Source organism: Chaetodon auriga, chromosome 16, assembly GCF_051107435.1.
Source record: "Chaetodon auriga isolate fChaAug3 chromosome 16, fChaAug3.hap1, whole genome shotgun sequence".
Classification (NCBI taxonomy): domain Eukaryota; kingdom Metazoa; phylum Chordata; class Actinopteri; order Chaetodontiformes; family Chaetodontidae; genus Chaetodon; species Chaetodon auriga.
The window spans coordinates 2,978,279-3,006,277 of NC_135089.1; the positions used below are offsets into that span (position 1 = coordinate 2,978,279).

Here is a 27,999-nt window from a genome sequence, read left to right on the forward strand (position 1 = left end):
GGACTAACCAGGATGGGTTAAACGCAGAAGAAGAATTTCACTAAACATGGTGTGTGTGTGCATGTTGTGTAGTGTGACGAATGAAGGATGTCTGTCTTTCTTTCTTTCTTGTTTGACACAACTAACAGCTGGCTAAGAAAACAAAAGCGTCTCAAGAAGCAACTGACAGGACAAAGTTATTCAATTTTTTTCCAGTGTTGGTACACCGTAACCAAAAAACCACCACATCCTGCATTGATGACGCATGTTCATGTTACGTCCTTATCGATGACACATCAAGACACACTAGTGTTTACACTGCAACTGATATGTGGTCACATGACATCCCAGATCACCTCAGCAAGTGGTTTGAATGATTGGATGACAATACATCTTGGTGGTCACATACAAGTGTATTTAACGCTGTCCACTTTTGATCTGATCACCCAAGAGGCGTGTTAATGCCAGCTGTAAACTGGGCCTCAAAGTCAAATGAGCGTAGCTGCTTCTTTCAGCGACAGATGGAATTCATTAAACCATTTCTTTAACGTGGAAAATCTGATGATTTCCAATCTGAAATATGTCTGTGAAGATACTCATTCATCCAGGTCATGGTACTTCTAAGTGCTTTCCACAGTCCAGTTGACTTTGGAAAGCACTTAGATGTTCCACTCTGAAAGCGTAATTGTTTTTGGCTGCGACCATGCCCCAACATTAATGATTGTTCATGAATATACCAAAAATTATCAGAACAGCAAAAGATTGCCAAGAGAAGATCTGATTGGATCTAAGTGTGGAGTCGGCTCCAGTGACCACAGCAGCCTTCACCACATTTCAAGAAACACGATTAATTCTTTAGACATTCAATAAAGACGACAGATTGGTCAACTGAGTTTATTGCTGTTCTTGTACATGTGTGCTCATATTTCATCGTACAGAAGTCCAATCATGGGTCAGAAAGTGTTTTAAAGGGTCCTTTTCTGGTGCAGTTTACACATTAGCAGCTACTGTGTATGTTGTAAGTGAGACACACACACTGTCAATGAATAAGAACATGGAAGCATCTCATGGTCGGTGTGGCTGCTCTGCTTATTCCCAGATGAACTTCAGAGACAAATCACCCAGTTTCTCCTGAAGGAGTTGATCAACTCTTTGACTCTGAGCTGCAGTAAGGTGGTTCTTCCAGTCACCGATCTGACCTGTAATGAAAAAACATGAACTCTATCTGATGTCTGTGTACATTTTTTGTAATGGCAATTTCAGTTCCTTGTACTTCATTTACTTGAGACACCCCACCTCCCATTTCCTCACCAGGATATCAGGTCCTTTTGTGTTTTAAATTCTGATGTCTAGACCTTTTAACATCTACATACAAATCCTGCAGGATGTGTCTGGTGCGAGCCACTCCCTAGGGAGCCGGCACCAATACCTACAGCAGACCAAAAGGTGCGAAAACACACCTTTGGGTAGGGGGCGTTCCTCAGGTATAAATGTTTAGCTCTCCCCATGCTTGGGGTCTTTCTTCATTCTACCGCTCGGGTGATGATTGACCTTTTCTTTGCAAAGAAAATAAAAACCTTGCCGGCTGGCAGAAGTCTCTATTTCATTCTTCACCAGCAGCTGAGAATTTCCCCAACAGTTTTGTACCGGTGCTACAGTTACATTACCTTTGCGCATGAAGTCTCCTTTAAACCGAGTTTCTGGTACAAACTTATAGTTGGCTTTTGGGTCTTTCTTCATGTTCTTGAATGTCGATTTTTCTACAACTTGTTCAATGGCTGCTTCACTCAGGTTTTTCCCCAAGAAGATGCAGATCTTAGTTACAGCCGTCTTCAGGTCCTGAAAGAGAAACAGAAACCAAACAGAACAAGATTAAACACTGATGAATAACTTGGAATTACTTATTTTGGAAATTAATATCCAAGTACATGTGGCCGTTTTATTTCATAGTCTTAAATACATTTGCAATGTCTCCCGTCCCGTCCTCACACCATTTTGAAGGTCAAGCGACATGAAACACTGAACAAAAAGAGGCAAAAAAAAGGCATCTTACCAAAACCATGTCCTCATAGCTCAGGTAGAGGATGTTGAACTGGTCTTTCACTGAATGCCAATCTCTGATGTGGTCAAACCAGGATGATGCAAGAACTGCATAACAGAATGATGTGTCCTGTAATTTCAGCACTGGACTGGTCATCATAATCCAGACTCTGAGGTAACTCACCGTTGCCCCTCAAATACTCTTCATAATGTTGTTCAAAGCTCTCGGGCGTCTCCAGGTCAGCGGCAGCACAACTGAAGTGGTACAAGGAGACGATGTTGTCCTTTGGGTTCCGCATCACATAGACAATCTGAACAAAGAACAAACAACAATCAGGCAAAAGCTGAAACCAATACATACACTTCTCACCTCCATGCCAAACTCCATTCAAATAATTCACTATTTTATGATCCCTTCATTTGCAGCTTAGACACAAACTAAATATGGAAAAACATTACTGTCAGGAAAAAAAATGGTGCACTAAATCACAAATTTTGGATTTGCATAATGATTTTTCAGAATATTTACCGGCCCTAATTGTCAGAATCAAAATCAGAATCAGAAATACTTTATTGATCCCCAAGGGGAAATTGTTTCAGACAAATTGTTTAGAATTGTGACAACTATTTCATAATTGTAGTGTATGTAATGGACTGCACATATCTTTTTTTTCCTTAACAAAGTGCTTTATGTGCCTCATATTCACCCACTCAAACACACAGTTGCAGACTGAAGGCTGTGGAACTCTCATGCAAGGCACTGGTCTGTGCATCCAGAGTAACATTGAGTACAGAGACACCTTGACATGTGGATGAAAGGAACTGATTGACAGGAAATTAATGTGGTACTATTTTGATAAATGAGCTATTGCTTAAGTAGATTTGTTTTTTAGGGGCTAAAGCATCGTGATCGTTCCAGCATCTCATTTGTGAGGATTTGCTGCTTTGACCCATCTTTTATAATCATGGATTGAATCTTCGTTGGGTTTGCTTGAACAAAAAAATTCAATTTTAAGACATTACCTTGGACAATTCATGGACCACAACTCCACTCATAACTGTGACTTACCACAAGATATTCATTTATATATATATTCAGATTCATTGTTTTTAACTTTCCTGATATATTTTTTAGTCTTTATTTACCTGGCAGGATTGAGCTTCCATAAAATACTGACCTTTGCCTTCTTGTCCTTCAGTCCCAGAGGCATGAGAGCAGTGGTGAGGTGAGAGGCAAAGAGCCGAGGAGAAGGTCTGAGAGCATAATCTTCTCGACCCTCCGTGTACTCCAGCCATGGCATCTGTTCAAAGTTGTTTGGATATTCATTCAGACCTCCACCTAACTCACAGATGGAGATGATGATCTGCTGAGTCCATACTGTGCCTGTGGAGGGACAAAATTGAAGATATGAGACATCAAACCTGATCAGTAAATCTGTTCCCAACCAGAACAAAAATGTAAATGCAAATAATGAGATGTGGAAGAGTTTGTCTCACTGACCTGACTTTGGATAAGTGACGAGGAATATGTCACTATCTCGAACTTCAAAGCTCTGGAGTGAATCAATGTACTCTGCAGTTGTTAATCTGGTGATAAAGTTGTAGTTTTTGTATCTGCAGAGCTTGTCGGTGATCTGCTCCATGTTGCTGCTGAATCACACAGAGAACTGAGAGAAATGTTTGCATATGGGACGAGAGAGGAGTAAAAAACCAGGCAGAGGAGCTGGACTCTGGACTTTGAATTGCTCAAGACTGCCTGTATCAGAGAGTTATACATTTTTATGGGCAATTGCATCACTTGTGTTGTATTTTGGTTTTCTGGCAGCTTTATACATTGTGAAATTCACGTAATGATGAATCAGCTGAAAAAAGAATAACATGCATGTGGAGTAAACAAAGGGAAACATGAATGTACAGAAAGTCAGGAAAAACGCAAACCTGGACTCAAATTCAAATTTTAAAGTGAAGGACAATAAATAATCGTTACATGAATGTGCAAACAGAAAAACCTTTTTGCATCAATAACGTAAATGTTGATTGCACAATGAATAATGACGCAATTTCATCTGCCAGCAGGTACGATGTCCCAGGAAAATGAAGGCTGACTGGGGATCCAGTCCAGCTAGAACCATTTCTAGCTGGTTTTATGTCTCCATTGTAGACTAAATGAAAGAATGAACTCACAGTTTTTCTCATGTTGTCTTCTTCTCCCCTCTCTATCCCGATAACAACCTCTTCTGGAATTACCTGCCTGTGTGACGCATTACTCAAATTGTTATTACTCCATATAAAATTAAGGGGATTTCACTTTACCTCTTTAGTGAACATACTGCTTTCTTCTTTTATTCCCAAAGTGTCATTGATTGTTTGTTCACAGAAATCTGGAAACAACTGGAGCGTATTCTGTGTTGTTGGTAGTTGCTGCTCTGAGGAATATGGAAAGTGAACTGGTTGTCGTTGTGACAGCGGCACCAACATCAACACCACATGGAAACGTTCTGGCAGGTTGAAAAGTTGTTTGCTTGTAATTCAAAATTTAGAACGTGTTTTGTTGTTGAGTGTTGTCTTACTGTATTTCAATTTTTATTATATTTTATATAGAGAGGCCCCAAATGTTCACAGCACTTTCCTGTGTCAGAGGCCCTATTTATACCTGCCATTAGCATGCTGCTTGTGTGATATGATCACAAGTGGACAGCCGAGACACACAGCTGTTCACACCTGTGTCCATCATGCATCTCCAGCTGAACGCTCACATTCAGATTTCATTACTGCCTACGTCACTTGTGCTGGACGGTCAAAGGACTCTGCACACAGTTATTACGTGTTGCCATGATTGTTTGACACGGCTAACAGCTAGCTAAGAAACTTTAACGTAGAAAATCTGATGATTTCCAATCTGAAATATGTCTGTGAAGATACTCATTCATCCAGGTCATGGTACTTCTAAGTGCTTTCCAAAGTCCAGTCGCCTTTGGACAGCACTTAGATGTTCCACTCTGAAAGTGTAATTGTTTTTGGCTGTAACCATACCCCAACATTAGCCTTAACCTCCCACATGATGAAGACCTTGGAGAGGATTCTGCTGACCCACCTCTGTCACCTGGTGGGCAGCAAGCTGGGCCCCCTACAGTTTGCATATCATCCAAGCATCGGCGTGGAGGACGCAGTGATCTACTTGCTCCATTGATCTCTTCCCCATCTTCAGCATACTGGAAGCATAGTGAGGGTATTGTTCTTCGACTTCTCCAGTGCTTTCAACATGATCCAACCATCACTGTTCAGGGGGCAGCTGGAATGAGCCGGCATAGACTGCCACCTGGCTGCATGGACCATTGACTACCTCACCAACATACCACAGTATGTGAGGCTTCACGACTGCATGTCTGATGTGGTAGTTTGCAGCACAGGGGCTCCACAGGGGACAGTCCTCTCCCCTTTCCTCTTCACCCTCAACACATCAGACTTCAGACACAACACATACAGCTGCCACATCTGGAAGTTCTCCAATGATGCAGCCATTGTTCAACACAGATCACAGGGGAACTAATTGGAACATGGAGGTTGTAACCAACTTCGTCGACTGGTGTGGACTGAACCACCTGCACATAAACGCCAGCAAGATGAAGGAGGTGGTAACTGATTTCCGAAGCAATGTACCACAGACTACACCAGTGAACATCCAGGGCTTAGACTTTGAGATCGTGGGGGATTACAAATACCTGGGCCAAAGTCATCTATACCTGCTAAGAAGACTGAGGTCCTTTGGAGTATGTAGGACACTGTTAAAAACATTTTAGGACTCTGTGGTGGCATCTGCAGTTTTCTATGCAGTGGTCTGCTGGGGCTGTGGGAGCTCTGAGAGGAACAGGAAAAGACTTAACAAACTGGTCAGGAGAGCTGGCTCTGTCCTGGACTGCCCTCTTGGCACCATCCAGGAGGTGAATGAGAGGAGGATGTTGGCCAAGCTGACATCGATCATGGACAACCCATCCCACCCCCCGCATGAGACAGTGGGGGGCTTAAGCAACTCTTCCATTAACAGACTGTTGGATCCTGTCTGTAAGAAAGAAAACTACCGCAGGTCCTTCATTCCTACATTTGTCAAACTGTTTAACTCCAGCATCATGTAATGTAGCACTGCGTTGATGCTGTCTCTCTGTCTTCCGCAATTCTACATCATGAACCCGCTATTGATTTGCACTACTGCTATCAAGGCTAATACATGGTCACATTTATCCATTTCACCTGGTGCAATTTCGAAGTTGTATATTTCTCTCAACTGTGCAGTAACACTATTTATTATTCATATTGGCAACTGTATTTTTCTAAACTGTATATATTGATCATATACATAGACCTAGTATTTCTCAAGTAAAATAGTATTTCTCAAGTGCAATACAATACATGTCATGTTAGTAGTTAGTTTTCTCATAAGACTACTAGCAACAGTACTTTTTTATGGCAGTAGGATTCTTTGGCATTTACTATTTGATTATAATTGTAAAAAGGTACATATACATAGTTGTTTTTTCTATTCTGTATCTTGTATACTTTCATATTTCTATTTTGTCCTCTTTATGCCACTGTGCTTTCTTTTTGAAACTTGTGGGCTGTAACGACTAAATTTCCCCGGTGTGGGATCAATAAAGTCTTGTCTTATCTTATTAATGCTTGTTCATGGCTATACAAAAAGTTCTCAGAATGACCAATGATTGCCAAGAGATGATCTGATTGGATCTAAGCATGGAGTCGGCTCCAGTGACCACAGCAGCCTTCACCACATATAAAGAAACACAGTTTAATTCCTTTTGACATTCATTAAAGACAATAGATTGGCCAGATGAATTTATTACTGTTTATATTCATATGTGCTCAATTTTCCTTATACAGAAGTCCAGTCATGGGTCAGAAAGTATTTTAAAGGGTCATTTTCCTGGTGTTGTTGTAAATGAGACACACACACTGTCAATGAATAATTGAATGAATGATTCATTTGGCAGATGCTTTTATCCAAAGCAACGTACATATGAATTTAGACACTGATGGCACAGCATCAGGGGCAGTTTTTGGGGTTCGATAATCTGCCCAAGGATACTTCGGCATGTAGACTGCCGTGGCCAGGGACTGAACCACCGACCTCCTGATCAGTGTGGCTGCTCTGCTTATTCCCAGAAGAACTTCAGAGATAAATCACCCAGTTTCTCCTGAAGGAGTTGATCAACTCTTTGACTCTGAGCTGCAGTAAGGTGGTTCTTCCAGTCACCGATCTGACCTGTAATGAAAAAACATGAACTCTATCTGATGTCTGTTCACATGTTTCTGTACAGGTGCTACAGTTACATTACCTTTGCGCATGAAGTCTCCCTGCAGCTTCTCTTCTGGTATAAACTCATAGTTGGCTTTCGGGTCTTTCTTCATGTTCTTGAATGTAGATTTTTCTACAACTTGTTCAATGGCTGCTTCACTCAGGTTTTTCCCCAAGAAGGTGCAGATCTTAGTTACAGCCGTCTTCAGGTCCTGAAAGAGAAACAGAAACCAAACAGAACAAGTTTAAACACTGACGAATAACTTTGTGTTTACAGTATAATATTCAAATAAATATGGCCCTTTCTAGTTCACAGTATTACACAGATTTGTAATGTCCTCATTCAATTCCTCAAACCATTTTGAAGTTCAAGCGACATGAAAACACTGAACAACCACAGGCAAAAAAAAAAACACATCTTACCAAAATCATGTCCTCGTAGGTCAGGTAGAGGATGTTGTACTGGTCTTTAGCTAAATGCCAGTCTCTGATGTGGTCAAACCAGGAAGATGCTCCAACTGTATAACAGAATAATGTAACCCATAATTTAACATTCCATTAAAAATGAAGGGTCATATTGAATATATTAATTCTAAGAGCTTACAAATACAATCAACATGGCACAAGAAAAGCTGAAGTTCAAGTTCAGAGGGACAGTCAGTCCAGCACTTTGGATAACATCACAGAAATAAATAGTAATTCATCATTTCTGCACACATGTGCAGAGCAATGTTTGTTCAGAGTTACAAAATGTACTGAATGCAACAGAAAAGAGCTGCTGTACATTACAATAATACAAAGAAGCCCTGATTATTCATCACTGAAGGAACCAAACTGTCCGTCATCTATCTTTTTTTTTTTTTTTTTAATTAATTTTAAACTGTTCTCATCATTACATTTTTGATGATAATGTCTCTAATCAAGTGATTTATATTTGTAGATGCTATCAATACAAATATAATTCAGACTTTAACATAAATGTAAAAATTCTTTCCAATTTTTCTGTCGAGTCTTGATGAGCAGATAGTTATACTACAAAAATATTCAGTACTGCATTGGCCATCATAATCCAGACTCTGAGGTAGCTCACCATTGCCCTTCATAAAATTTTCAAAAAACTGCTCAAAGCTCTTGGGCGTCTCCAATGATGTGAAGACACAGCTGAAGTGGTAACAGGAGACGATGTTGTCCTTTGGGTTTCGCATCACATAGACAATCTGAAAAAAGAACAAACAACAATCAGGCCAGAGCTGAAACCAATACATACACATCTCACCTCCATGCCAAACTTCATTCAAATAATTCACTATTTTATGATCCCTTGTCTTGCAGCTCAGGCACAAACTAATGACTAAGGACCAACATTCCTGCCAGGTGCACTAAATCAGAAATATTGAATTTGCATAATGATTTTTCAGAAAATGTAACTGTGTGACCACTATTACATAGTTGTAGTATATGTAATGGACTGCACTTACATAAAATTTTCTGGCTTAGCAGGCAAAATGCTTTATGTGCCTCACATTCATCCACTCAAACACACACTAACAGACTGATGGCGATGGAGCTCTCATGCAAGGCACTGGTCTGTGCATCGGGAGTAACTTTGCGTACATAATTAGATTTGTTTTTTAAGGGGTGAAATGTGGTGATTACTCAAACACCTCATTTGTGAGGATTTGTTGCTTTTACACATCTTACATAATTATAAATTGAATATTTTGGGGTTTTAGACTGTTGCTTGAACAAAATGCATCTTTAAGACATTACCGTGGACATTTCATGGACCAAACAATTAATCCACTCCTTCCAGTCCATCAAGAAAATAATCAGCAGATGATTTATTTGCAACCCCACTCATAACTGTGACTCACCACAAGATATTCATTAATATATATGTGTGTGTGTGTGTGTGTGTGTGTGTACACACACACACACACATATATATAACGTTCCTGATGTATTTTTTAGTCTTATTTACTTGGCATGATTGAGCTTCCATAAAATACTGACCTTTGCCTTCTTGTCTTTCAGTCCTGGAGGCATGAGAGCAGGGGTGAGGTGAGAGGCAAAGAGCCGAGGAGAAGGTCTTCCAGCGTAATCTTGTCCCTCTAACCCCCCTGTGTACTCCAGCCATGGCATCTGCTCCAAGTTGTTTGGATATTCATTCAGACCTCCACCTAACTCACAGATGGAGATGATGATCTGTTGAGTCCATATTGTGCCTGTGGAGGGACAAAATGAAGATACGAGACATCAAACCTGATCAGTAAATCTGTTTCCAGCCAGGACAAAACTGTACATGCAAATAATGAGATGTGGAAGAGTTTGTCTCACTGACCTGACTTTGGATAAGTGACGAGGAATATGTCACTATCTCGAACTTCAAATCTCTGGAGTGAATCAATGTACTCTGCAGTTGTGAATCCAATGACAAAGTTGTGGTTTTTATATCTGCAGAGCTTGTCGCTGATCTGCTCCATGTTGCTGCTGAATCACACAGAGAACTGAGAGAAATGTTTGCGTTTGGGATGAGAGAGGAGCAAAAAACCAGGCAAAGGAGCTGAACTCTGGACTTTGAATTGCTCATGATTGGCTGTATCAGAGAGTTATAGAGAGTTTTTTATGAGAAAGTGCATCACTTGTGTCTTTTTTTTTTTTTGGTTTCTTGGCAGCTTTATACATTGTTAAATTCACATAATGATGAATCAGACTGACAGCTAAAAAAAGAATAATATGCATATGGGATAAGGACGGTTTGAAAGGTGCGAAACAAAGAGAAATATGAATGTACAGAAAGTCAAGAAAAACACAAACCTGGACTCAAAGGATTTTAAACGACAATAAATAATCATTACATGAATGTGGGAACAGAAAAACCTTTTTGCATCGCAATCACGTAAATGTTGATTGCACAATGAACAATGACGCAATTTCATCTGCCAGCAGGTACGATGTCCCAGGACAATGAAGGCTGACTGGGGATCCAGTCCAGCTAGAACCATTTCTAGCTGCTTTCATGTCTCCATTGTAGACTAAATGAAAGAATGAACTCAAAGTTTTTCTCATGTTGTCTTCTTCTCCCCTCTCTACCCTGATAACAAGCTCTTCTGGAATTACCTGCCTGTGTGACGCATTACTCAAATTGTTATTACTCCATATAAAATTAAGGGAATTTCACTTTACCTCTTCAGTGAACATACTGCTTCCTTCTTTTATTCCCAAAGTGTCATTGATTGTTTGTTCACAGAAATCTGGAAACAACTGGAGCGTATTCTGTGTTGTTGGTAGTTGCTGCTCTGAGGAATATGGAAAGTGAACTGGTTGTCTTTGTGACAGCGGCACCAACATCAACACCACATGGAAACGTTCTGGCAGGTTGAAAAGTTGTTTGCTTGTAATTTAAAATTTAGAACGTGTTTTGTTGTTGAGTGTTGTTTTACTCTATTTCAATTTTTATTGTATTTTATATAGAGAGGCCCCAAATGTTCACTGCTCTTTCCTGTGTCAGAGGCCCTGTTTACACCTGGCATTAGCATACATCTTGTTTGATATGATCACAAGTGGACAGCCGAGACACACAGCTGTTCACACCTGTGTCTATCATGTATCTCCAGCTGAGATGTTCCACTCTGGAAGTGTAATTGTTTTTGGCTGCAACCATGCCCCAACATTAATGCTTGTTCAAGGCTATATCAAAAATGCTCAGAATGGCAAAAGATTGCCAAGAGATGATCTGATTGGATCTAAGCATGGAGTCGGCTCCAGTGACCACAGCAGCCTTCACCACATATAAAGAAGCACGGTTTAATTCCTTTTGACATTCATTGAAGACAACAGATTGGCCAGATGAGTTTATTACTGTTTATATTCATATGTGCTCATTTTTCCCTGTATAGAAGCCCAGTCATGGGTCAGAAATTGTTTTAAAGGGTCATTTTCCTGGTGTTGTTGTTGTAAATGAGACACACACACTGTCAATGAATAACTGAATGAATGATTCATTTGGCAGATGCTTTTATCCAAAGCAACGTACATATGAATTTAGACACTGATGGCACAGCATCAGGGGCAGTTTTTGGGGTTCGATAACCTGCCCAAGGATACTTCGGCATGTAGACTGCCGTGGCCAGGGACTGAACCACCGACCTCCTGATCAGTGTGGCTGCTCTGCTTATTCCCAGATGAACTTCAGAGACAAATCACCCAGTTTCTCCTGAAGGAGTTGATCAACTCTTTGACTCTGAGCTGCAGTAAGGTGGTTCTTCCAGTCACCGATCTGACCTGTAATTAAAAAACATGAACTCTATCTGATGTCTGTTTACATGTTTCTGTACAGGTGCTACAGTTACATTACCTTTGCGCATGAAGTCTCCCTGCAGCTTCTCTTCTGGTATAAACTCATAGTTGGCTTTTGGGTCTTTCTTCATGTTCTTGAATGTAGATTTTTCTACGACTTGTTCAATGGCTGCTTCACTCAGGTTTTTCCCCAAGAAGGTGCAGATCTTAGTTACAGCCGTCTTCAGGTCCTGAAAGAGAAACAGAAACCAAACAGAACAAGTTTAAACACTGACGAATAACTTTGTGTTTACAGTACAATATTCAAATAAATATGGCCCTTTCTAGTTCACAGTATTACACAGATTTGTAATGTCCTCATTCAATTCCTCAAACCATTTTGAAGTTCAAGCAACATGAAAACACTGAACAACCACAGGCAAAAAAAAAACACATCTTACCAAAATCATGTCCTCGTAGGTCAGGTAGAGGATGTTGTACTGGTCTTTAGCTAAATGCCAGTCTCTGATGTGGTCAAACCAGGAAGATGCTCCAACTGTATAACAGAATAATGTAACCCATAATTTAACATTCCATTAAAAATGAAGGGTCATATTGAATATATTAATTCTAAGAGCTTACAAATACAATCAACATGGCACAAGAAAAGCTGAAGTTCAAGTTCAGAGGGACAGTCAGTCCAGCACTTTGGATAACATCACAGAAATAAATAGTAATTCATCATTTCTGCACACATGTGCAGAGCAATGTTTGTTCAGAGTTACAAAATGTACTGAATGCAACAGAAAAGAGCTGCTGTACATTACAATAATACAAAGAAGCCCTGATTATTCATCACTGAAGGAACCAAACTGTCCGTCATCTATCTTTTTTTTTAAATTAATTTTAAACTGTTCTCATCATTAAATTTTTGATGACAATGTCTCTAATCAAGTGATTTATATTTGTAGATGCTATCAATACAAAAATTCTTTCCAATTTTTCTGTCAAGTCTTGATGAGCAGATAGTTATACTACAAAAATATTCAGCACTGCATTGGCCATCATAATCCAGACTCTGAGGTAGCTCACCATTGCCCTTCATAAAATCTTCAAAAAACTGCTCAAAGCTCTTGGGCGTCTCCAATGATGTGAGGATACGACTGAAGTGGTAACAGGAGACGATGTTGTCCTTTGGGTTCCGCATCACATAGACAATCTGAACAAAGAACAAACAACAATCAGGCCAGAGCTGAAACCAATACATACACATCTCACCTCCATGCCAAACTCCATTCAAATAATTCACTATTTTATGATCCCTTAACTTGCAGCTCAGGCACAAACTAAATATGGACAAACCTGGACATGGACATTTCATGGACCAAACAATTAATCCACTCCTTCCAGTCCATCAAGAAAATAATCAGCAGATGATTTATTTGCAACCCCACTCATAACTGTGACTGACCACAAGATATTAATTTTTATCAGTTCAGTTTTATCATTTGTGACTTTCACGATATATTTTTAGTCTTTATTTACCTGGCAGGATTGAGCTTCCATAAAATACTGACCTTTGCCTTCTTGTCCTTCAGTCCCAGAGGCATGAGAGCAGTGGTGAGGTGACAGGCAAAGAGTCGAGGAGAAGGTCTTCCAGCGTAATCTCGATCCTCCCTGTACTCCAGCCATGGCATCTGCTCCATGTTGTTTGGATATTCATTCAGACCTCCACCTAACTCACAGATGGAGATGATGATCTGCTGAGTCCATACTGTGCCTGTGGAGGGACAAAATTGAAGATATGAGACATCATACCTGATCAGTAAATCTGTTCCCAACCAGAACAAAACTGTACATGCAAATAATGAGATGTGGAAGAGTTTGTCTCACTGACCTGACTTTGGATAAGTGACGAGGAATATGTCACTATCTCGAACTTCAAAGTCCTGGAGTGAATCAATGTACTCTGCAGTTGTATATCCGATGGGAAAGTTGTAGTTTTTATATCTGCAGAGCTTGTCGCTGATCTGCTCCATGTTGCTGCTGAATCACACAGAGAACTGAGAGAAATGTTTGCATATGGGACGAGAGAGCAGCAAAAAACCAGGCAGAGGAGCTGGACTGTGGACTTTGAATTGCTAATGATAGCCTGTATCAGAGAGTTATAAACTTTATCTGTAAGTGCATCATTTGCATTTTGGTTTCTTGGCAGCTTTACACATAGTTAAATTCACATAATGATTAATCAGCTGAAAAAAGAATAACGTGTGGTAAGGACGGTTTAAAAGGTGCTAAACAAAGGGAAACATCAATGTACAGACAGTCTGCAAAACGCAAACCTGGACTTAAAGGCTTTTAAAGTGAGAGACAATAAATAATTATTACAATTTGTCATTTGTCATTTGGCAGACACTTTTATCCAAAGCGATGTACATATGAGATTTTCATACAACACGAGCAAGGTTCTAGACGGGACAGAACAACAAGAATACATGCCCTAACACAACTTTCTGATCCAACTGGACATAGGTGCTACGAGATGCATAGAGTCGACTGAGAGTTCTTTTTTTTTTTTTTTTTTTTTTTTAAGAACAAGGTGTTCAGTAAGGAGCCCGGTCTTTAGTCTTTTTCTAAAGATCGCAAGGGACTCTGCAGAGCGAATGGAGTTTGGTAATTTGTTCCACCACTGGAGAAACACGGAAGAAAAGAGTCTCGTTAGAGACTTAGAGCTTTTTGGAGGTGGCAGCACGAGGCGCCGTTCCTGGGCAGAGCGTAGTGAGCGGGAGGGAGCATAATCCTGAATGAGTGAGTTCAGGTAGGTCGGAGCAGTTTTGGCGGCAATTTTGCATGCAAGCGTCAAGGACTTATACTTGATGCGGGCAGCAACTGGGAGCCAGTGGAGGGATATGAACAGCGGAATGACATGTGTTCATTTGGGCTGGTTAAATACCAGGCGAGCCGCCGCATTCTGTATCATCTGCAAAGCAAGCTTGCTGGGAGCCCTGCCAGTAAGGAATTACTTCATTTTTTTTATTTCTTTAATTAGTTTTATTATTATTACCTTAATTATTAGTTGAGGCGTGATCGTACCAACATTTGTACTTGGAGTTGGGTTGCACACTCAGACAGGAAGGGTCTGATCTTCCTGATCATGTACAGGGCAAATCAGCATGACCAAGCAATAGAGGTCATATGCTCTTCAAAAGTTAGCTGGTCATCGATCAAGACACCCAAGTTTCTGGCAGATTTTGCGAGAGTGAGCAGACCTGAGTCAAGCTGGATACTGATCTGTTGTTGTATAGAGGGACTGACTGGGATGACAAGGAGCTCAGCCTTTGACGGGTTAAGCTGAAGGTGTTCCATGGATGAAGGTGTTCCTTCATCCATGGAACTTAACAAACTGGTCAGGAGACCAGAAATGAAGGTGTTCCTTCATCCATGCCGAGATATTGGGGAGGCAGGCCCATGTCCGAGCTGAGACCATCAGGTCATTTGGCGGGAACGAAAGGAGTAGCTGGGTATCGTCAGCATATGAATGGTATGAGAGGCCATGTGAGCGGATGACTGCACCAAGTGCAGTGGTGTATATTGAGAAGAGAAGGGGTCCAAGCACTTACCCTTGTGGTACCCCTGTGGACAGGCAGTGGGATTTGGACACATCTCCCCTCCAAGATACTGCAAAAGATCTCCCTGAGAGGTAGGACTCAAACCAGCGGAGAGCAGATCCTGAGAAACCAAGCTCAGCGAGTGTGGAGAGGAGGATTTGGTGGTTAACCGTGTCAAAGGCAGCCAATAGGTCGAGCAATAGTGGAACAGAGGACTGAACAGTAGCCCTAGCTGATTGTAGTGTTTCCACTACAGATAAGAGCGCAGTCTCCGTAGAGTGTCAGCATTTGAAACCGGATTGGCTGGGATCATGCAGGTTATTATCAGAAAGGAATTCAGAGACATGATTAAGGACTGTGCGCTCAAGAGTCTTGGAAAGGAAACAGAGGAGTGAAACTGGCCTGTTATTTTCAACCTGAGCTGGGTCGAGTGTAGGTTTCTTTAGCAGTGGGGTTATTCTGGCTTGTTTAAACGCAGTGGGGAACACACCTGTTGTAAGTGAGGAGTTGATCATGTGGGTCACAGCAAGGATAAGTGTGGGCGAGGTGGCCTGCAGGAGGTCGGAGGGTATGGGGTCCAGTGGACAGGTGGTGGGGCGAGAGTCAAGCAGAAGGTTGGAGACTTGCTCCTCTGTGACATGGGAAAATGAGAAGAGTTGAGGCTCTGTTAGCTGATGGTATCCTACTGAGTTGGTCAGGCTCAGAGAACTGGTTGCTGATGGTCGAAACCTTATCAGTGAAGAAGGAAGCAAAGTGATCGGCTATGAGCACAGTTGAGGGTGGAGGCGGTGGAGGGTTGAGTAGTGAGTTAAAAGCAGAAAATAGTTTCTGAGCGTCTTTAGCGCTCTGATTTTCTCCTTATAATAAGTGGACTTGGCACTTTTCAGATGGAAGGAGAATGCAGACAGGAGACTCTGATAGCCACTGAGGTCAGAGGGGTGTAGTGGGGTGACAGTTAGCTTTGCCATGCAGCAGTTTCGCATTGCAATTAAGTCAAGAGTATTGCCCACTTTGTGTTTGGGAGCAGTGGAGCCCTGTTTTATGTCAAATGGGGACAGCAGCCAAAGGAAGTCGACTGCATGGGGTTTGTTAAAATGAATATTCATGTTACCCATGACAATAAGTGGGGTGCCATCTTCAGGAATGGTTGAGAGTAGTATGTCCAGTTCAGCTATAAAGTTCCCCAGTAGCCCAGGTGGGCGATATACTACCAATATATACAGCTTAGTGGGAGCAGTAACCATGATTGCATGATATTTGAGGAGCAGCTGTTTGGAGGAATGAGCTTGGTGAATTTCCAGTTTTTGGAAATGAGTGCGCCTCTGCCACCTCCACTTCCATCAGGACAAGGTGTGTGGGAGAAAGTAGAGTCAGCTGAAAGCGCAGCTGGTGTGGCTGTGTTTTCTGGACGGATCCAGGTTTCGGTCAGGGCTAGGACCTGAATTTGATGTAGCTTTACAAGTGCTTGGATGAATTCAGTTTTGTTTATAGCAGACTGGCAATTCCATTGGGCAAAGGAAAAAGCTGGACTGGTCATCATAATCCAGACTCTGAGGTAAGTCACTGTTGCCCCTCAAATACTCCTCAAAAAATTGACGGTGAGGACATGACTGAAGTGGAAACAGGAGACGATGTTGTTCTTTGGGTTCTACATCACATAAATAATCTGAATAAAAACAAACAAACAAACAAACAAAAAACTCAGTCCAGAGTTTTAACCAATTCAAACACTTCTCTCCTCCATGCCAAACTCCATTCAAATAATACCCTATTTTATGATACCTTCGTTTGTAGCTCAGACACACACTGAATATGGAAGATCATTCCTGCCAGGAAACAAACAAGATTTTACTAAATCATAAATTTTTGGATTTGTGTAATATTTTTTTTAGAATGTCAAATGTTTCACTGTCAAAAATTGGTAATACAATCACAGAATAGTGTTTCTTCTGTTTCTTTATTTGTTTCTTTTTTTAAATTCTCATGCTGAATGGACAAAGTGCTTTATGTGCCTCACATTCATCCACTCAAGCGCCCACACACTGATGGCGATGGGGCTGCCATGCAAAGCATTGGCTGTACATCAGGAGTAACTTTGGGGAAATGGGAAATTTTTTGCAAGCATTTTCCGATATTTCATGGACCAATCAATTAATTAATTCCTTCCGATTGCATATGGCACAAGAGAGGAACAGGAAAACCAGATAGAGGAGCTGGACTCATAATGTACACATAATTAGCTCTATCAGAGAGTCATAAACATTTACAAGCAAGTGCATCACTTGTGTTGTATTTTGGTTTCTTGGCAGCTTTATACTTTGTTAAAGTCACATAATGATTAATCAGACTTTTAAATGTTTTAAGGGTTTAAAGGTTTTAAAGGGAGCCTTCAGCCTTCACCTAATATAAAGAAACACAGTTTAATTCCTTCTGACATTCAGTAAAGACAATAGATTGGCCAACTGAGTTTATTACTGTTTTTATTCATGTGTTCTCATTTTTACTTGTATAGAAGTCCAGTCATGGGTCAGAAAGTGTTTTAAAGGGTCCTTTTCTGGTGCAGTTTACACATTAGCAGCTACTGTGTATGTTGTAAGTGAGACACACACACTGTCAATGAATAAGAACATGGAAGCATCTCATGGTCGGTGTGGCTGCTCTGCTTATTCCCAGATGAACTTCAGAGACAAATCACCCAGTTTCTCCTGAAGGAGTTGATCAATTCTTCCACTCTGAGCTGCAGTAAGGTGGTTCTTCCAGTCACCGATCTGACCTGTAATGAAAAAACATGAACTCTATCTGATGTCTGTTTACATGTTTCTGTACAGGTGCTACAGTTACATTACCTTTGCGCAGGAAGTCTCCCTGCAGCTTCTCTTCTGGTATAAACTCATAGTTGGCTTTTGGGTCTTTCTTCATGTTCTTGAATGTAGATTTTTCTACGACTTGTTCAATGGCTGCTTCACTCAGGTTTTTCCCCAAGAAGGTGCAGATCTTAGTTACAGCCGTCTTCAGGTCCTGAAAGAGAAACAGAAACCAAACAGAACAAGTTTAAACACTGATGAATAACTCAGTCTTTTTATTAGAAGTTAATATTCAAATAAACGTGGCCCCTTCTACTTCACAGTATTACACAGATTTGTAATGTCTGCATTCAATTCCTCAAACCATTTTGAAGTTCAAGCGACCTTAAAACACTGAACAACCGCAGGCAAAAAAACACATCTTACCAAAATCATGTCCTCATAGCTCAGGTAGAGGATGTTGTACTGGTATTTGGCTAAATGCCACTCTCTGATGTGGTCAAACCAGGAAGATGCAAGAACTGCATAACAGAATAATGTAATCCATAATTTAATGTATTCATCATTGTATTGGCAGGTAGCATCAGTAAAAATTAAGTTTTCATGGTCAGATGGTTTTCATTTAAAGGTTATCAACATCCTGATTTTGGAGTTCCTCACCGTTGCCATTCAAATACTCCTCAAGAGAGTGCTCAAAGCTCTTGGGCGTCTCCAGATCACAGCAGACACGACTGAAGTGGTAATAGGAGACAATGTTGTCCTTTGGGTTCCGCATCACATAGATAATCTGAATAAAACCAAACAAAAAAAACTATCAGCCCAGAGTTTAAACCAATTCATACACTTCTCTCCTCCATGCCAAACTCCATTCAAATAATACCCTATTTTATGATACCTTCATTTGTAGCTCAGACACATACTGAATATGGAAGATCATTCCTGCCAAGAAACAAACAAGATTTTACTAAATCACAAATTTTAAATTTGTGTAATATTTTTTTTAGAATGTCAAATGTTTCACTGTCATAGATGTGTATAACAATCACAGAATTGTATTTTTTCTGTTTCCTTATTTATTTCTTTTTTAAAAAATCTTCTTCTGTAACAGACAAAGTGCTTTATGTGCCTCACATTCATCCACTCAAACACAGACACACACACACACACTGATGGCGATGGGGCTGCCATGCAAAGCATTGGCCTGTACATCAGGAGTAATTTAGGATTCAGTGACTCGCTTGAAGACAACTTGACATATGGATGAAAGGAAATGATTGACAGGAAATTAATCTGTACCCATTTTGATATTTGATGTATTGCCGACTTAGATTTGTTTTTTAGGAATGGAATATGGTGATTGTTCCAGCATCTCAATTGTGAGGATTTTCTACTTTTCCCCGTCTTACATAATTCTGAATTGAATATTTGGGGGTTTAGACTGTTGCTTGAACAAAATGCAATTTTAAGACATTGCCTTGGACATTTCGTGGACCAAACAATTAATCCACTCCTTCCAATCCATTAAGAAAATAATCAGCAGATGATTTATTTGTAACCCCACTCATAACTGTGACTTACCACAAGATATTCATTTATATATATATTCAGATTTATTGTTTGTAACTTTCCTGATATATTTTTAGTCTTTATTTACCTGGCAGGATTGAGCTTCCATAAAATACTGACCTTTGCCTTCTTGTCCTTCAGTCCCAGAGGCATGAGAGCAGTGGTGAGGTGAGAGGCAAAGAGCCGAGGAGAAGGTCTTCCAGCGTAATCTCGATCCTCCGTGTACTCCAGCCATGGCATCTGCTCCATGTTGTTTGGATATTCATTCAGACCTCCACCTAACTCACAGATGGAGATGATGATCTGCTGAGTCCATACTGTGCCTGCGGGGGGACAAAATTGAAGTTATGAGACATCAAACCTGATCAGTAAATCTGTTCCCAACCAGGACAAAACTGTACATGCAAATAATGAGATCTGGAAGAGTTTGTCTCACTGACCTGATTTTGGATAAGTGACGAGGAATATGTCACTATCTCGAACTTCAAAGCTCTGGAGTGAATCAATGTGCTCTGCAGTTGTGTTTCCGATGGGAAAGTTGTAGTTTTTATATCTGCACAGCTTGTCGGTGATCTGCTCCATGTTGCTGCTGAATCAAACAGAGAACTGAGAGAAATGTTTGCATATGGGACGAGAGAGGAGCAAAACACCAGGCAGAGGAGCTGAACTCTGGACTTTGAATTGGTCATGATTGGCTGTATCTGAGAGTTACAATGTTTTATGTGCAAGTGCATCACTTGTGTTTTATTTTGGTTTCCTGGCAGCTTTATACATTCTTAAATTCACATAATGATGAATCAGACTTACAGCTGAAAAGAGAATAACATGCATGTGGGGTAAGGACGGTTTAAAAGGTGCTAAACAAAGGGAAACATGAATGTACAGAAAATCTGCAAAACACAAACCTGGACTCAAAGAGTTTAAAGGGAGGGACAATAAATAATCATTACATGAAACAGAACAAACATGGTTTTTTTTTTCATCATTGTGATGTAAGTGTCTGTCTCACTCTCTCTCTCTCTTGCTCTCCCTCTCTCCCCCAACCGGTCGAGGCAGATGGCCGCCCACCCAGAGCCTGGTTCTGCCTGTTAAAAGGAAGTTTTTCATCGCCACTGTCGCCAAGTGCTTGCTCATGAGGTCATTGTTGGGTCTCTGTAGATAAAAGAGGTCGGCCTGTTCCAGCTCTATATGGAAAAGTGTCCTGAGACAACTTTTGTTGTGATTTTGCGCTATACAAATAGAATAGAATTGAATTGAATTAAAAAGTGTTGATTGCACAATGCCATGGCCATGAAATCATGACACCACTGGTGTCTCTAGAGCCCCCTTGTCGTTGAAATTGAGACACAATATGGTCAGAAATTCCTCCTTCCAGTGCTCTTGTTTAAGTCCTTTTTGCACAAAACTGAGTTTTGCTGATTGTTCCTTCATTTGAATGTTTGAGCTTCACTGAGCAGAATGATGCCTGTGCAGACACGAACTCCAGACGGCTGTTTTCACTTTGCTTCTGCCGATGGAGGAATGTTTTTCTTGCTTATCATTGCTTCCTATCCCTCTGATATCAAAACTGGGCTGGAGGCCAACTGTGATCAAATATGCATCTTACACAAGTGTGATGTTAAACTTTGAAGCCTCCTGCACATATAAACACTGAGAATGGACTTTACAGAAGAGTGAAGGTGATAAACACCACTGAAGCGTGGAGTCGGCTCCAGTGACCACAGCAGCCTTCACCACATATGAAGAAACACAGACTGATTCCTTCTGACATTCAATAAAGACAACAGGTTGGCCAACTGAGTTTTTTACTGTTTTTATTCATGTGTGCTCATTTTTCCTTGTACAGAAGTCCAATCATGGGTCAGAAAGTGTTTTAAAGGGTCCTTTTCTGGCACAGTTTACAGTTACTACTGTGTATGTTGTAAGTGAGACACACACACTGTCAATGAATAAGAACATGGAAGCATCTCATGGTCGGTGTGGCTGCTCTGCTTATTCCCAGATGAACTTCAGAGACAAATCACCCAGTTTCTCCTGAAGGAGTTGATCAACTCTTTGACTCTGAGCTGCAGTCAGGTGGTTCTTCCAGTCACCGATCTGACCTGTAATGAAAAAACATGAACTCTATCTGATGTCTGTTTACATGTTTCTGTACAGGTGCTACAGTTACATTACCTTTGCGCATGAAGTCTCCCTGCAGCTTCTCTTCTGGTATAAACTCATAGTTGGCTTTTGGGTCTTTCTTCATGTTCTTGAATGTAGATTTTTCTACAACTTGTTCAATGGCTGCTTCACTCAGGTTTTTCCCCAAGAAGGTGCAGATCTTAGTTACAGCCGTCTTCAGATCCTGAAAGAGAAACAGAAACCAAACAGAACAAGTTTAAACACTGACGAATAACTCAGTCTTTTTTTTTATTAATTTATATTACACAGATTTGTAATGTCTGTGTTCAATTCCTCAAAGCGTTTCGAAGTTCAAGTGACCTTAAAACACTGAACAACCACAGGCAAAAAAAACACATCTTACCAAAATCATGTCCTCATAGCTCAGGTAGAGGATGTTGTACTGGTCTTTCACTGAATGCCAAGCCCTGATGTGGTCAAACCAGGATGATGCAAGAACTGCATAACAGAATAATGAAACCCATAATTTCACATTTCCATTGAAAATGAAGTGTCTGTTGAATATGTTTATCCTAAGATCTTATGAACACAATTAAAATGGCACATGAAAAGCTGAAGTCCAAGTTCAGTGGGACGGTCAGTCCAACACTTTGGATAACATCACAGAAATAAATAGTATTTCAGCATTTCTGCACACGTGTGCAGAGCAATGTTTGTTCAGAGTTACAAAATCTACTGAATACAACAGAAACGAGCTGCTGTACATTACAGTAATACAAAGAAGCATTGATCATTCAGCACTGAAGGAACCAAACTATGTAAGAGTGTTCTTGGCTGAAGAAGAATTTTTTTAAATTACAATCTTAAACTGTTGTCATTGTTGATGAAAATGTTCATAATCAAGTGCTTTATATTTGTAGCTAATGACACAAACTTTAAAAAACATTTCTTCCAGTCTTTCAGTCATGTAATCATGATCAGACAGTTATCATCTAAACTTTGTCAGCACTGGACTGGTCATCATAATCCAGACTCTGAGGTAACTCACCGTTGCCCCTCAAAAACTCTTCAAAAAATTGCTCAAAGCTCTTGGGTTTGTCCAGGAGGGTGAGGGCACGACTGAAGTGGAAGCAGGAGACGATGTTGTCCTTTGGGTTCCGCATCACATAGACAATCTGAATAAAAACAAAAAAAAATTCATTCAATTCAATTCATACACTTCTCTCCTCCATGCCAAACTCCAGTCAAATAATACCCCATTTCATGACACCTTCATTTGTAGCTCAGACACATACTGAATATGGAAGATCATTCCTGCCAAGAGACAAAGATTTTACTAAATCACAAATGTTTGATTTGTGTAATATTTTTTAGAATGTCAAATGTTTCACTGTCATAAATGTGTAATACAATCACAGAATTGTGTTTCTTTTGTTTCCTTATTTGTTTCTTTTTTTTAATTCTCATGCTTAATGGACAAAGTGCTTTATGTGCCTCACATTCATCCACTCAAACAAACACACACAGATGGCGATGGGGCTGCCATGCAAAGCATTGGCCTGTACATCAGGAGTAACTTAGGGTTCAGTGTGTCGCTTGATGACAACTTGACATGTGGATGAAAAGAAATGATTGACAGGATCATCTGGAGTCATTTTGATAATTGACCTATTACATAATTAGATTTGATTTTTAGGACTGGAACATAGTGATCGTTCCAGCATCTCGTTTGTGAGGATTTGTTGCTTTTACCTATCTGACATCATTACAAATTGAATATTTGGGGGTTTAGACTATTGCTTGAACAAAATACAATTTTGAGACGTCATCGTGGACATTTCGTGGACCAAACAATTAATCCACTCCTTCCAATCCATTAAGAAAATAATCAGCAGATGATTTATTTGTAACCCTACTCATAACTGTGACTTACCACAAGATATTCATTTATATATATATTCAGATTTATTGTTTGTAACTTTCCTGATAAATTTTTTGTCTTTATTTACCTGGCAGGATTGAGCTTCCATAAAATACTGACCTTTGCCTTCTTGTTCTTCAGTCCCAGAGGCATGAGAGCAGTGGTGAGGTGAGAGGCAAAGAGCCGAGGAGAAGGTCTGACAGCGTAATCTCGACCCTCCGTGTACTCCAGCCATGGCATCTGCTCCATGTTGTTTGGATATTCATTCAGACCTCCACCTAACTCACAGATGGAGATGATGATCTGCTGAGTCCATATTGTGCCTGTGGAGGGACAAAATTGAAGATATGAGACATCATACCTGATCAGTAAATCTGTTCCCAACCAGGACAAAACTGTAAATGCAAATAATGAGATGTGGAAGAGTTTGTCTCACTGACCTGACTTTGGATAAGTGACGAGGAATATGTCACTATCTCGAACTTCAAAGCTCTGGAGTGAATCAATGTACTCTGGAGTTGTGGATCCGATGAGAAAGTTGAAGTTTTTATATCTGCAGAGCTTGTCGGTGATCTGCTCCATGATGCTGCTGAATCACACAGAGAACTGAGAGAAATGTTTGCATATGGGACGAGAGAGGAGCAAAACACCAGGCAGAGGAGCTGAACTCTGGACTTTGAATTGCTCATAATAGGCTGTATCAGAGAGTTATAAATTTTTATGGGTAAGTGCATCACTTGTGTTGTTTTTTGGTGTCCTGGCAGCTTTATACATTCTTAAATTCACATAATGATGAATCAGCTGAAAAAAGAATGATATGCATGTGGGATAAGGACGGTTTAAAAGGTGCTAAACAAAGGGAAACATGAATGCACAGAAAGTCAAGAAAACACAAACCTGGATTCAAAGGGTTTAAAGCGAAGGACAATAAATAATCATTACATGAAATAGAACAAACAAGTTTTGTTCTCATCATTGTGAAGTAAGTGTTGATTGCACAATGCCATGGCCATGAAATCATGACACCACCGGTGTCTCTAGAGCCCCCTTGTGGTTAAAACTGAGACTCAATATGGTCACAAATTCCTTCTCCAACTGTGATCAAATATGCATCTTACACAAGCGTGATGTTAAACTTTGAAGCCTCCTGCACATACAAACACTGAGAATGGACTTTACAGAAGAGTGAAGGTGACAAACACCACTGAAGCGTGGAGTCGGCTCCAGTGACCACAGCAGCCTTCACCACATATAAAGAAACACAGACTGATTCCTTCTGACATTCAATAAAGACAACAGGTTGGCCAACTGAGTTTTTTTACTGTTTTTATTCATGTGTGCTCATTTTTCCTTGTACACAAGTCCAATCATGAGTCAGAAAGTGTTTTAAAGGGTCCTTTTCTGGTGCAGTTTACACATTAGCAGCTACTGTGTATGTTGTAAGTGAGACACACACACTGTCAATGAATAAGAACATGGAAGCATCTCATGGTCGGTGTGGCTGCTCTGCTTATTCCCAGATGAACTTCAGAGACAAATCACCCAGTTTCTCCTGAAGGAGTTGATCAACTCTTTGACTCTGAGCTGCAGTAAGGTGGTTCTTCCAGTCACCGATCTGACCTGTAATGAAAAACATGAACTCTATCTGATGTCTGTTTACATGTTTCTGTACAGGTGCTACAGTTACATTACCTTTGCGCATGAAGTCTCCTTTAAGCCAAGTTTCTGGTAAAAACTCATAGTTGGCTTTTGGGTCTGTCTTCATGTTCTTGAATGCAGATTTTTCTACAACTTGTTCAATGGCTGCTTCACTCAGGTTTTTCCCCAAGAAGGTGCAGATCTTAGTTACAGCCGTCTTCAGGTCCTGAAAGAGAAACAGAAACCAAACAGAACAAGATTAAACACTGATGAATAACTCAGTCTTTTTATTGGAAATTTATATTACACAGATTTGTAATGTCTGTGTTCAATTCCTCAAAGCCTTTTGAAGTTCAAGCGACATGAAAACACTGAACAACCGCAGGCAAAAAAAAAACACATCTTACCAAAATCATGTCCTCGTAGGTCAGGTAGAGGATGTTGTACTGGTCTTTAGCTAAATGCCACTCTTTGACGTGGTCAAACCAGGAAGATGCTCCAACTGTATAACAGAATAATGTAACCCATAATTAACATTTCCATTAAAAATGAAGTGTCTGTTGAATATGTTTATCCTAAGATCTTATGAACACAATTAAAATGGCACATGAAAAGCTGAAGTCCAAGTTCAGTGGGACGGTCAGTCCAACACTTTGGATAACATCACAGAAATAAATAGTATTTCAGCATTTCTGCACACGTGTGCAGAGCAATGTTTCTTCAGAGTTACAAAATCTACTGAATACAACAGAAACGAGCTGCTGTACATTACAGTAATACAAAGAAGCATTGATCATTCAGCACTGAAGGAACCAAACTATGTAAGAGTGTTCTTGGCTGAAGAAGAATTTTTTTAAATTGCAATCTTAAACTGTTGTCATTGATGATGAAACTGTTCATAATCAAGTGCTTTATATTTTTAGCTAATTACACAAACTTTAAAAAACATTTCTTCCAGTCTTTCAGTCATGTAATCATGATCAGATGGTTATCATCTAAACTTTGTCAGCACTGGACTGGTCATCATGATCCAGACTCTGAGGTAACTCACCGTTGCCCCTCAAAAACTCTTCAAAAAATTGCTCAAAGCTCTTGGGTTTGTCCAGGAGGGTGAGGGCACGACTGAAGTGGAAGCAGGAGACGATGTTGTCCTTTGGGTTCCGCATCACATAGACAATCTGAATAAAAACAAAAAAAATTCATTCAATTCAATTCATACACTTCTCTCCTCCATGCCAAACTCCATTCAAATAATACCCCATTTCATGACACCTTCATTTGTAGCTCAGACACATACTGAATATGGAAGATCATTCCTGCCAGGAAACAAAGATTTTACTAAATCACAAATGTTTGATTTGTGTAATATTTTTTTCAGAATGTCAAATGTTTCACTGTCATAAATGTGTAATACAATCACAGAATTGTGTTTCTTTTGTTTCCTTATTTGTTTCTTTTTTTTTTTAATTCTCATGCTTAATGGACAAAGTGCTTTATGTGCCTCACATTCATCCACTCAAACAAACACACACAGATGGCGATGGGGCTGCCATGCAAAGCATTGGCCTGTACATCAGGAGTAACTTAGGGTTCAGTGTGTCGCTTGAAGACAACTTGACATGTGGATGAAAAAGAAATGATTGACAGGATCATCTGGAGTCATGCTGACAATTGACCTATTACATAATTAGATTTGATTTTTAGGACTGGAACATAGTGATCGTTCCAGCATCTCGTTTGTGAGGATTTGTTGCTTTTACCTATCTGACATCATTACAAATTGAATATTTGGGGGTTTAGACTATTGCTTGAACAAAATACAATTTTAAGACATTATCTTGGACATTTCATGGACCAGACAATTAATCCACTCCTTCCAGTCTATCAGGAAAATAATCAGTAGATTAATTATTTGTAACCCCACTCATAACTGTGACTTACCACAAGATATTCATTTATACATATATACAGATTTATCAAGTCTAACTTTCCTGATATATTTTTTGTCTTTATTTACCTGGCAGGATTGAGCTTCCATAAAATACTGACCTTTGCCTTCTTGTCCTTCAGTCCCAGAGGCATGAGAGCAGTGGTGAGGTGAGAGGCAAAGAGCCGAGGAGAAGGTCTTCCAGCGTAATCTCGACCCTCCGGGTACTCCAGCCATGGCATCTGCTCCATGTTGTTTGGATATTCATTCAGACCTCCACCTAATTCACAGATGGAGATGATGATCTGCTGAGTCCATATTGTGCCTGTGGAGGGACAAAATTGAAGATATGAGACATCATACCTGATCAGTAAATCTGTTCCCAACCAGGACAAAACTGTAAATGCAAATAATGAGATGTGGAAGAGTTTGTCTCACTGACCTGACTTTGGATAAGTGACGAGGAATATGTCACTATCTCGAACTTCAAAGCTCTGGAGTGAATCAATGTACTCTGCAGTTGTGAATCCGATGAGAAAGTTGAAGTTTTTATATCTGCAGAGCTTGTCGGTGATCTGCTCCATGTTGCTGCTGAATCACACAGAGAACTGAGAGAAATGTTTGCATATGGGACGAGAGAGGAGCAAAATACCAGGCAGAGGAGCTGAACTCTGGACTTTGAATTGCTCATGTTTGGTTGAATCTGAGAGTTACAATTTTTTATGGGCAAGTGCATCACTTGTGTTGTATTTTGGTGTCCTGGCAGCTTTATACATTCTTAAATTCACATAATGATGAATCAGCTG

General features: G+C 40.2%; 7 protein-coding genes across 7 annotated transcripts in view; 1 reads left to right on the plus strand and 6 right to left on the minus strand.

Annotated features, from left to right (window-relative positions):
* Positions 1-21,383, plus strand: part of eif3d (eukaryotic translation initiation factor 3, subunit D) — a 102,591-nt gene extending 81,208 nt beyond the window's left edge. The window contains exon 16 of the mRNA XM_076752991.1: positions 21,277-21,383. Coding sequence (XP_076609106.1) covers positions 21,277-21,279 — 3 coding nt within the window. The 3' untranslated portion in view covers positions 21,280-21,383. The remainder of the gene's footprint in view (positions 1-21,276) is intronic.
* LOC143334456 (amine sulfotransferase-like) lies at positions 1,069-3,662 on the minus strand. Its single transcript, XM_076753268.1, has 6 exons — positions 3,521-3,662; positions 3,198-3,403; positions 2,204-2,330; positions 2,033-2,127; positions 1,642-1,818; positions 1,069-1,173 (listed from the first exon to the last, which is right to left on the minus strand). The coding sequence occupies exons 1-6, from the start codon at positions 3,660-3,662 to the stop codon at positions 1,069-1,071; spliced, it is 852 nt and encodes a 283-aa protein (XP_076609383.1).
* LOC143334493 (amine sulfotransferase-like) lies at positions 7,185-9,810 on the minus strand. The gene is made up of 6 exons (XM_076753312.1): positions 9,669-9,810; positions 9,341-9,552; positions 8,418-8,544; positions 7,751-7,845; positions 7,363-7,539; positions 7,185-7,289 (listed from the first exon to the last, which is right to left on the minus strand). The coding sequence occupies exons 1-6, from the start codon at positions 9,808-9,810 to the stop codon at positions 7,185-7,187; spliced, it is 858 nt and encodes a 285-aa protein (XP_076609427.1).
* On the minus strand, positions 11,502-13,644 carry LOC143334478 (amine sulfotransferase-like). Its single transcript, XM_076753299.1, has 6 exons — positions 13,503-13,644; positions 13,183-13,385; positions 12,698-12,824; positions 12,067-12,161; positions 11,680-11,856; positions 11,502-11,606 (listed from the first exon to the last, which is right to left on the minus strand). Exons 1-6 carry the CDS (start codon positions 13,642-13,644, stop codon positions 11,502-11,504), a joined length of 849 nt encoding a protein of 282 aa, XP_076609414.1.
* LOC143334461 (amine sulfotransferase-like) lies at positions 17,877-20,165 on the minus strand. The gene is made up of 6 exons (XM_076753274.1): positions 20,024-20,165; positions 19,704-19,906; positions 18,678-18,804; positions 18,444-18,538; positions 18,055-18,231; positions 17,877-17,981 (listed from the first exon to the last, which is right to left on the minus strand). The coding sequence occupies exons 1-6, from the start codon at positions 20,163-20,165 to the stop codon at positions 17,877-17,879; spliced, it is 849 nt and encodes a 282-aa protein (XP_076609389.1).
* Positions 21,384-21,575: 192 nt separating the features above from the next.
* LOC143334457 (amine sulfotransferase-like) lies at positions 21,576-24,210 on the minus strand. The gene is made up of 6 exons (XM_076753270.1): positions 24,069-24,210; positions 23,749-23,951; positions 22,756-22,882; positions 22,111-22,205; positions 21,754-21,930; positions 21,576-21,680 (listed from the first exon to the last, which is right to left on the minus strand). Exons 1-6 carry the CDS (start codon positions 24,208-24,210, stop codon positions 21,576-21,578), a joined length of 849 nt encoding a protein of 282 aa, XP_076609385.1.
* A 928-nt stretch (positions 24,211-25,138) lies between these two features.
* Positions 25,139-27,777, minus strand: LOC143334489 (amine sulfotransferase-like). Its single transcript, XM_076753309.1, has 6 exons — positions 27,636-27,777; positions 27,316-27,518; positions 26,318-26,444; positions 25,674-25,768; positions 25,316-25,492; positions 25,139-25,243 (listed from the first exon to the last, which is right to left on the minus strand). Exons 1-6 carry the CDS (start codon positions 27,775-27,777, stop codon positions 25,139-25,141), a joined length of 849 nt encoding a protein of 282 aa, XP_076609424.1.
* Between the last annotated feature and the right edge of the window lie 222 nt (positions 27,778-27,999).

What these genes read in the sequence shown, in the direction of transcription:
- LOC143334457 (XM_076753270.1), bottom strand. Translation starts at nt 24,210, where the DNA reads ATGGAGCAGATCACCGACAAGCTCTGCAGATATAAAAACTTCAACTTT. An exon ending in CGTCACTTATCCAAAGTCAG is followed by an intron (nt 23,952 to 24,068) that starts GTCAGTGAGACA and finishes GTCCCTCCACAG; the next exon opens with GCACAATATGGACTCAGCAG. An exon ending in AGAGTTTTTGAGGGGCAACG is followed by an intron (nt 22,206 to 22,755) that starts GTGAGTTACCTC and finishes TCTGTTATGCAG; the next exon opens with TTCTTGCATCATCCTGGTTT.
- LOC143334456 (XM_076753268.1), bottom strand. Translation starts at nt 3,662, where the DNA reads ATGGAGCAGATCACCGACAAGCTCTGCAGATACAAAAACTACAACTTT. An exon ending in AGAGTATTTGAGGGGCAACG is followed by an intron (nt 2,128 to 2,203) that starts GTGAGTTACCTC and finishes TCTGTTATGCAG; the next exon opens with TTCTTGCATCATCCTGGTTT. An exon ending in GCTATGAGGACATGGTTTTG is followed by an intron (nt 1,819 to 2,032) that starts GTAAGATGCCTT and finishes TTTCTCTTTCAG; the next exon opens with GACCTGAAGACGGCTGTAAC.
- LOC143334493 (XM_076753312.1), bottom strand. Translation starts at nt 9,810, where the DNA reads ATGGAGCAGATCAGCGACAAGCTCTGCAGATATAAAAACCACAACTTT. An exon ending in CCTACGAGGACATGATTTTG is followed by an intron (nt 7,540 to 7,750) that starts GTAAGATGTGTT and finishes TTTCTCTTTCAG; the next exon opens with GACCTGAAGACGGCTGTAAC. An exon ending in ACTTCATGCGCAAAGGTAAT is followed by an intron (nt 7,290 to 7,362) that starts GTAACTGTAGCA and finishes ATTACAGGTCAG; the next exon opens with ATCGGTGACTGGAAGAACCA.
- LOC143334489 (XM_076753309.1), bottom strand. Translation starts at nt 27,777, where the DNA reads ATGGAGCAGATCACCGACAAGCTCTGCAGATATAAAAACTTCAACTTT. An exon ending in CGTCACTTATCCAAAGTCAG is followed by an intron (nt 27,519 to 27,635) that starts GTCAGTGAGACA and finishes GTCCCTCCACAG; the next exon opens with GCACAATATGGACTCAGCAG. An exon ending in CCTACGAGGACATGATTTTG is followed by an intron (nt 25,493 to 25,673) that starts GTAAGATGTGTT and finishes TTTCTCTTTCAG; the next exon opens with GACCTGAAGACGGCTGTAAC.
- LOC143334478 (XM_076753299.1), bottom strand. Translation starts at nt 13,644, where the DNA reads ATGGAGCAGATCAGCGACAAGCTCTGCAGATATAAAAACTACAACTTT. An exon ending in AGATTTTATGAAGGGCAATG is followed by an intron (nt 12,162 to 12,697) that starts GTGAGCTACCTC and finishes TCTGTTATACAG; the next exon opens with TTGGAGCATCTTCCTGGTTT. An exon ending in ACTTCATGCGCAAAGGTAAT is followed by an intron (nt 11,607 to 11,679) that starts GTAACTGTAGCA and finishes ATTACAGGTCAG; the next exon opens with ATCGGTGACTGGAAGAACCA.
- LOC143334461 (XM_076753274.1), bottom strand. Translation starts at nt 20,165, where the DNA reads ATGGAGCAGATCACCGACAAGCTGTGCAGATATAAAAACTACAACTTT. An exon ending in GGAGTATTTGAATGGCAACG is followed by an intron (nt 18,539 to 18,677) that starts GTGAGGAACTCC and finishes TCTGTTATGCAG; the next exon opens with TTCTTGCATCTTCCTGGTTT. An exon ending in ACTTCCTGCGCAAAGGTAAT is followed by an intron (nt 17,982 to 18,054) that starts GTAACTGTAGCA and finishes ATTACAGGTCAG; the next exon opens with ATCGGTGACTGGAAGAACCA.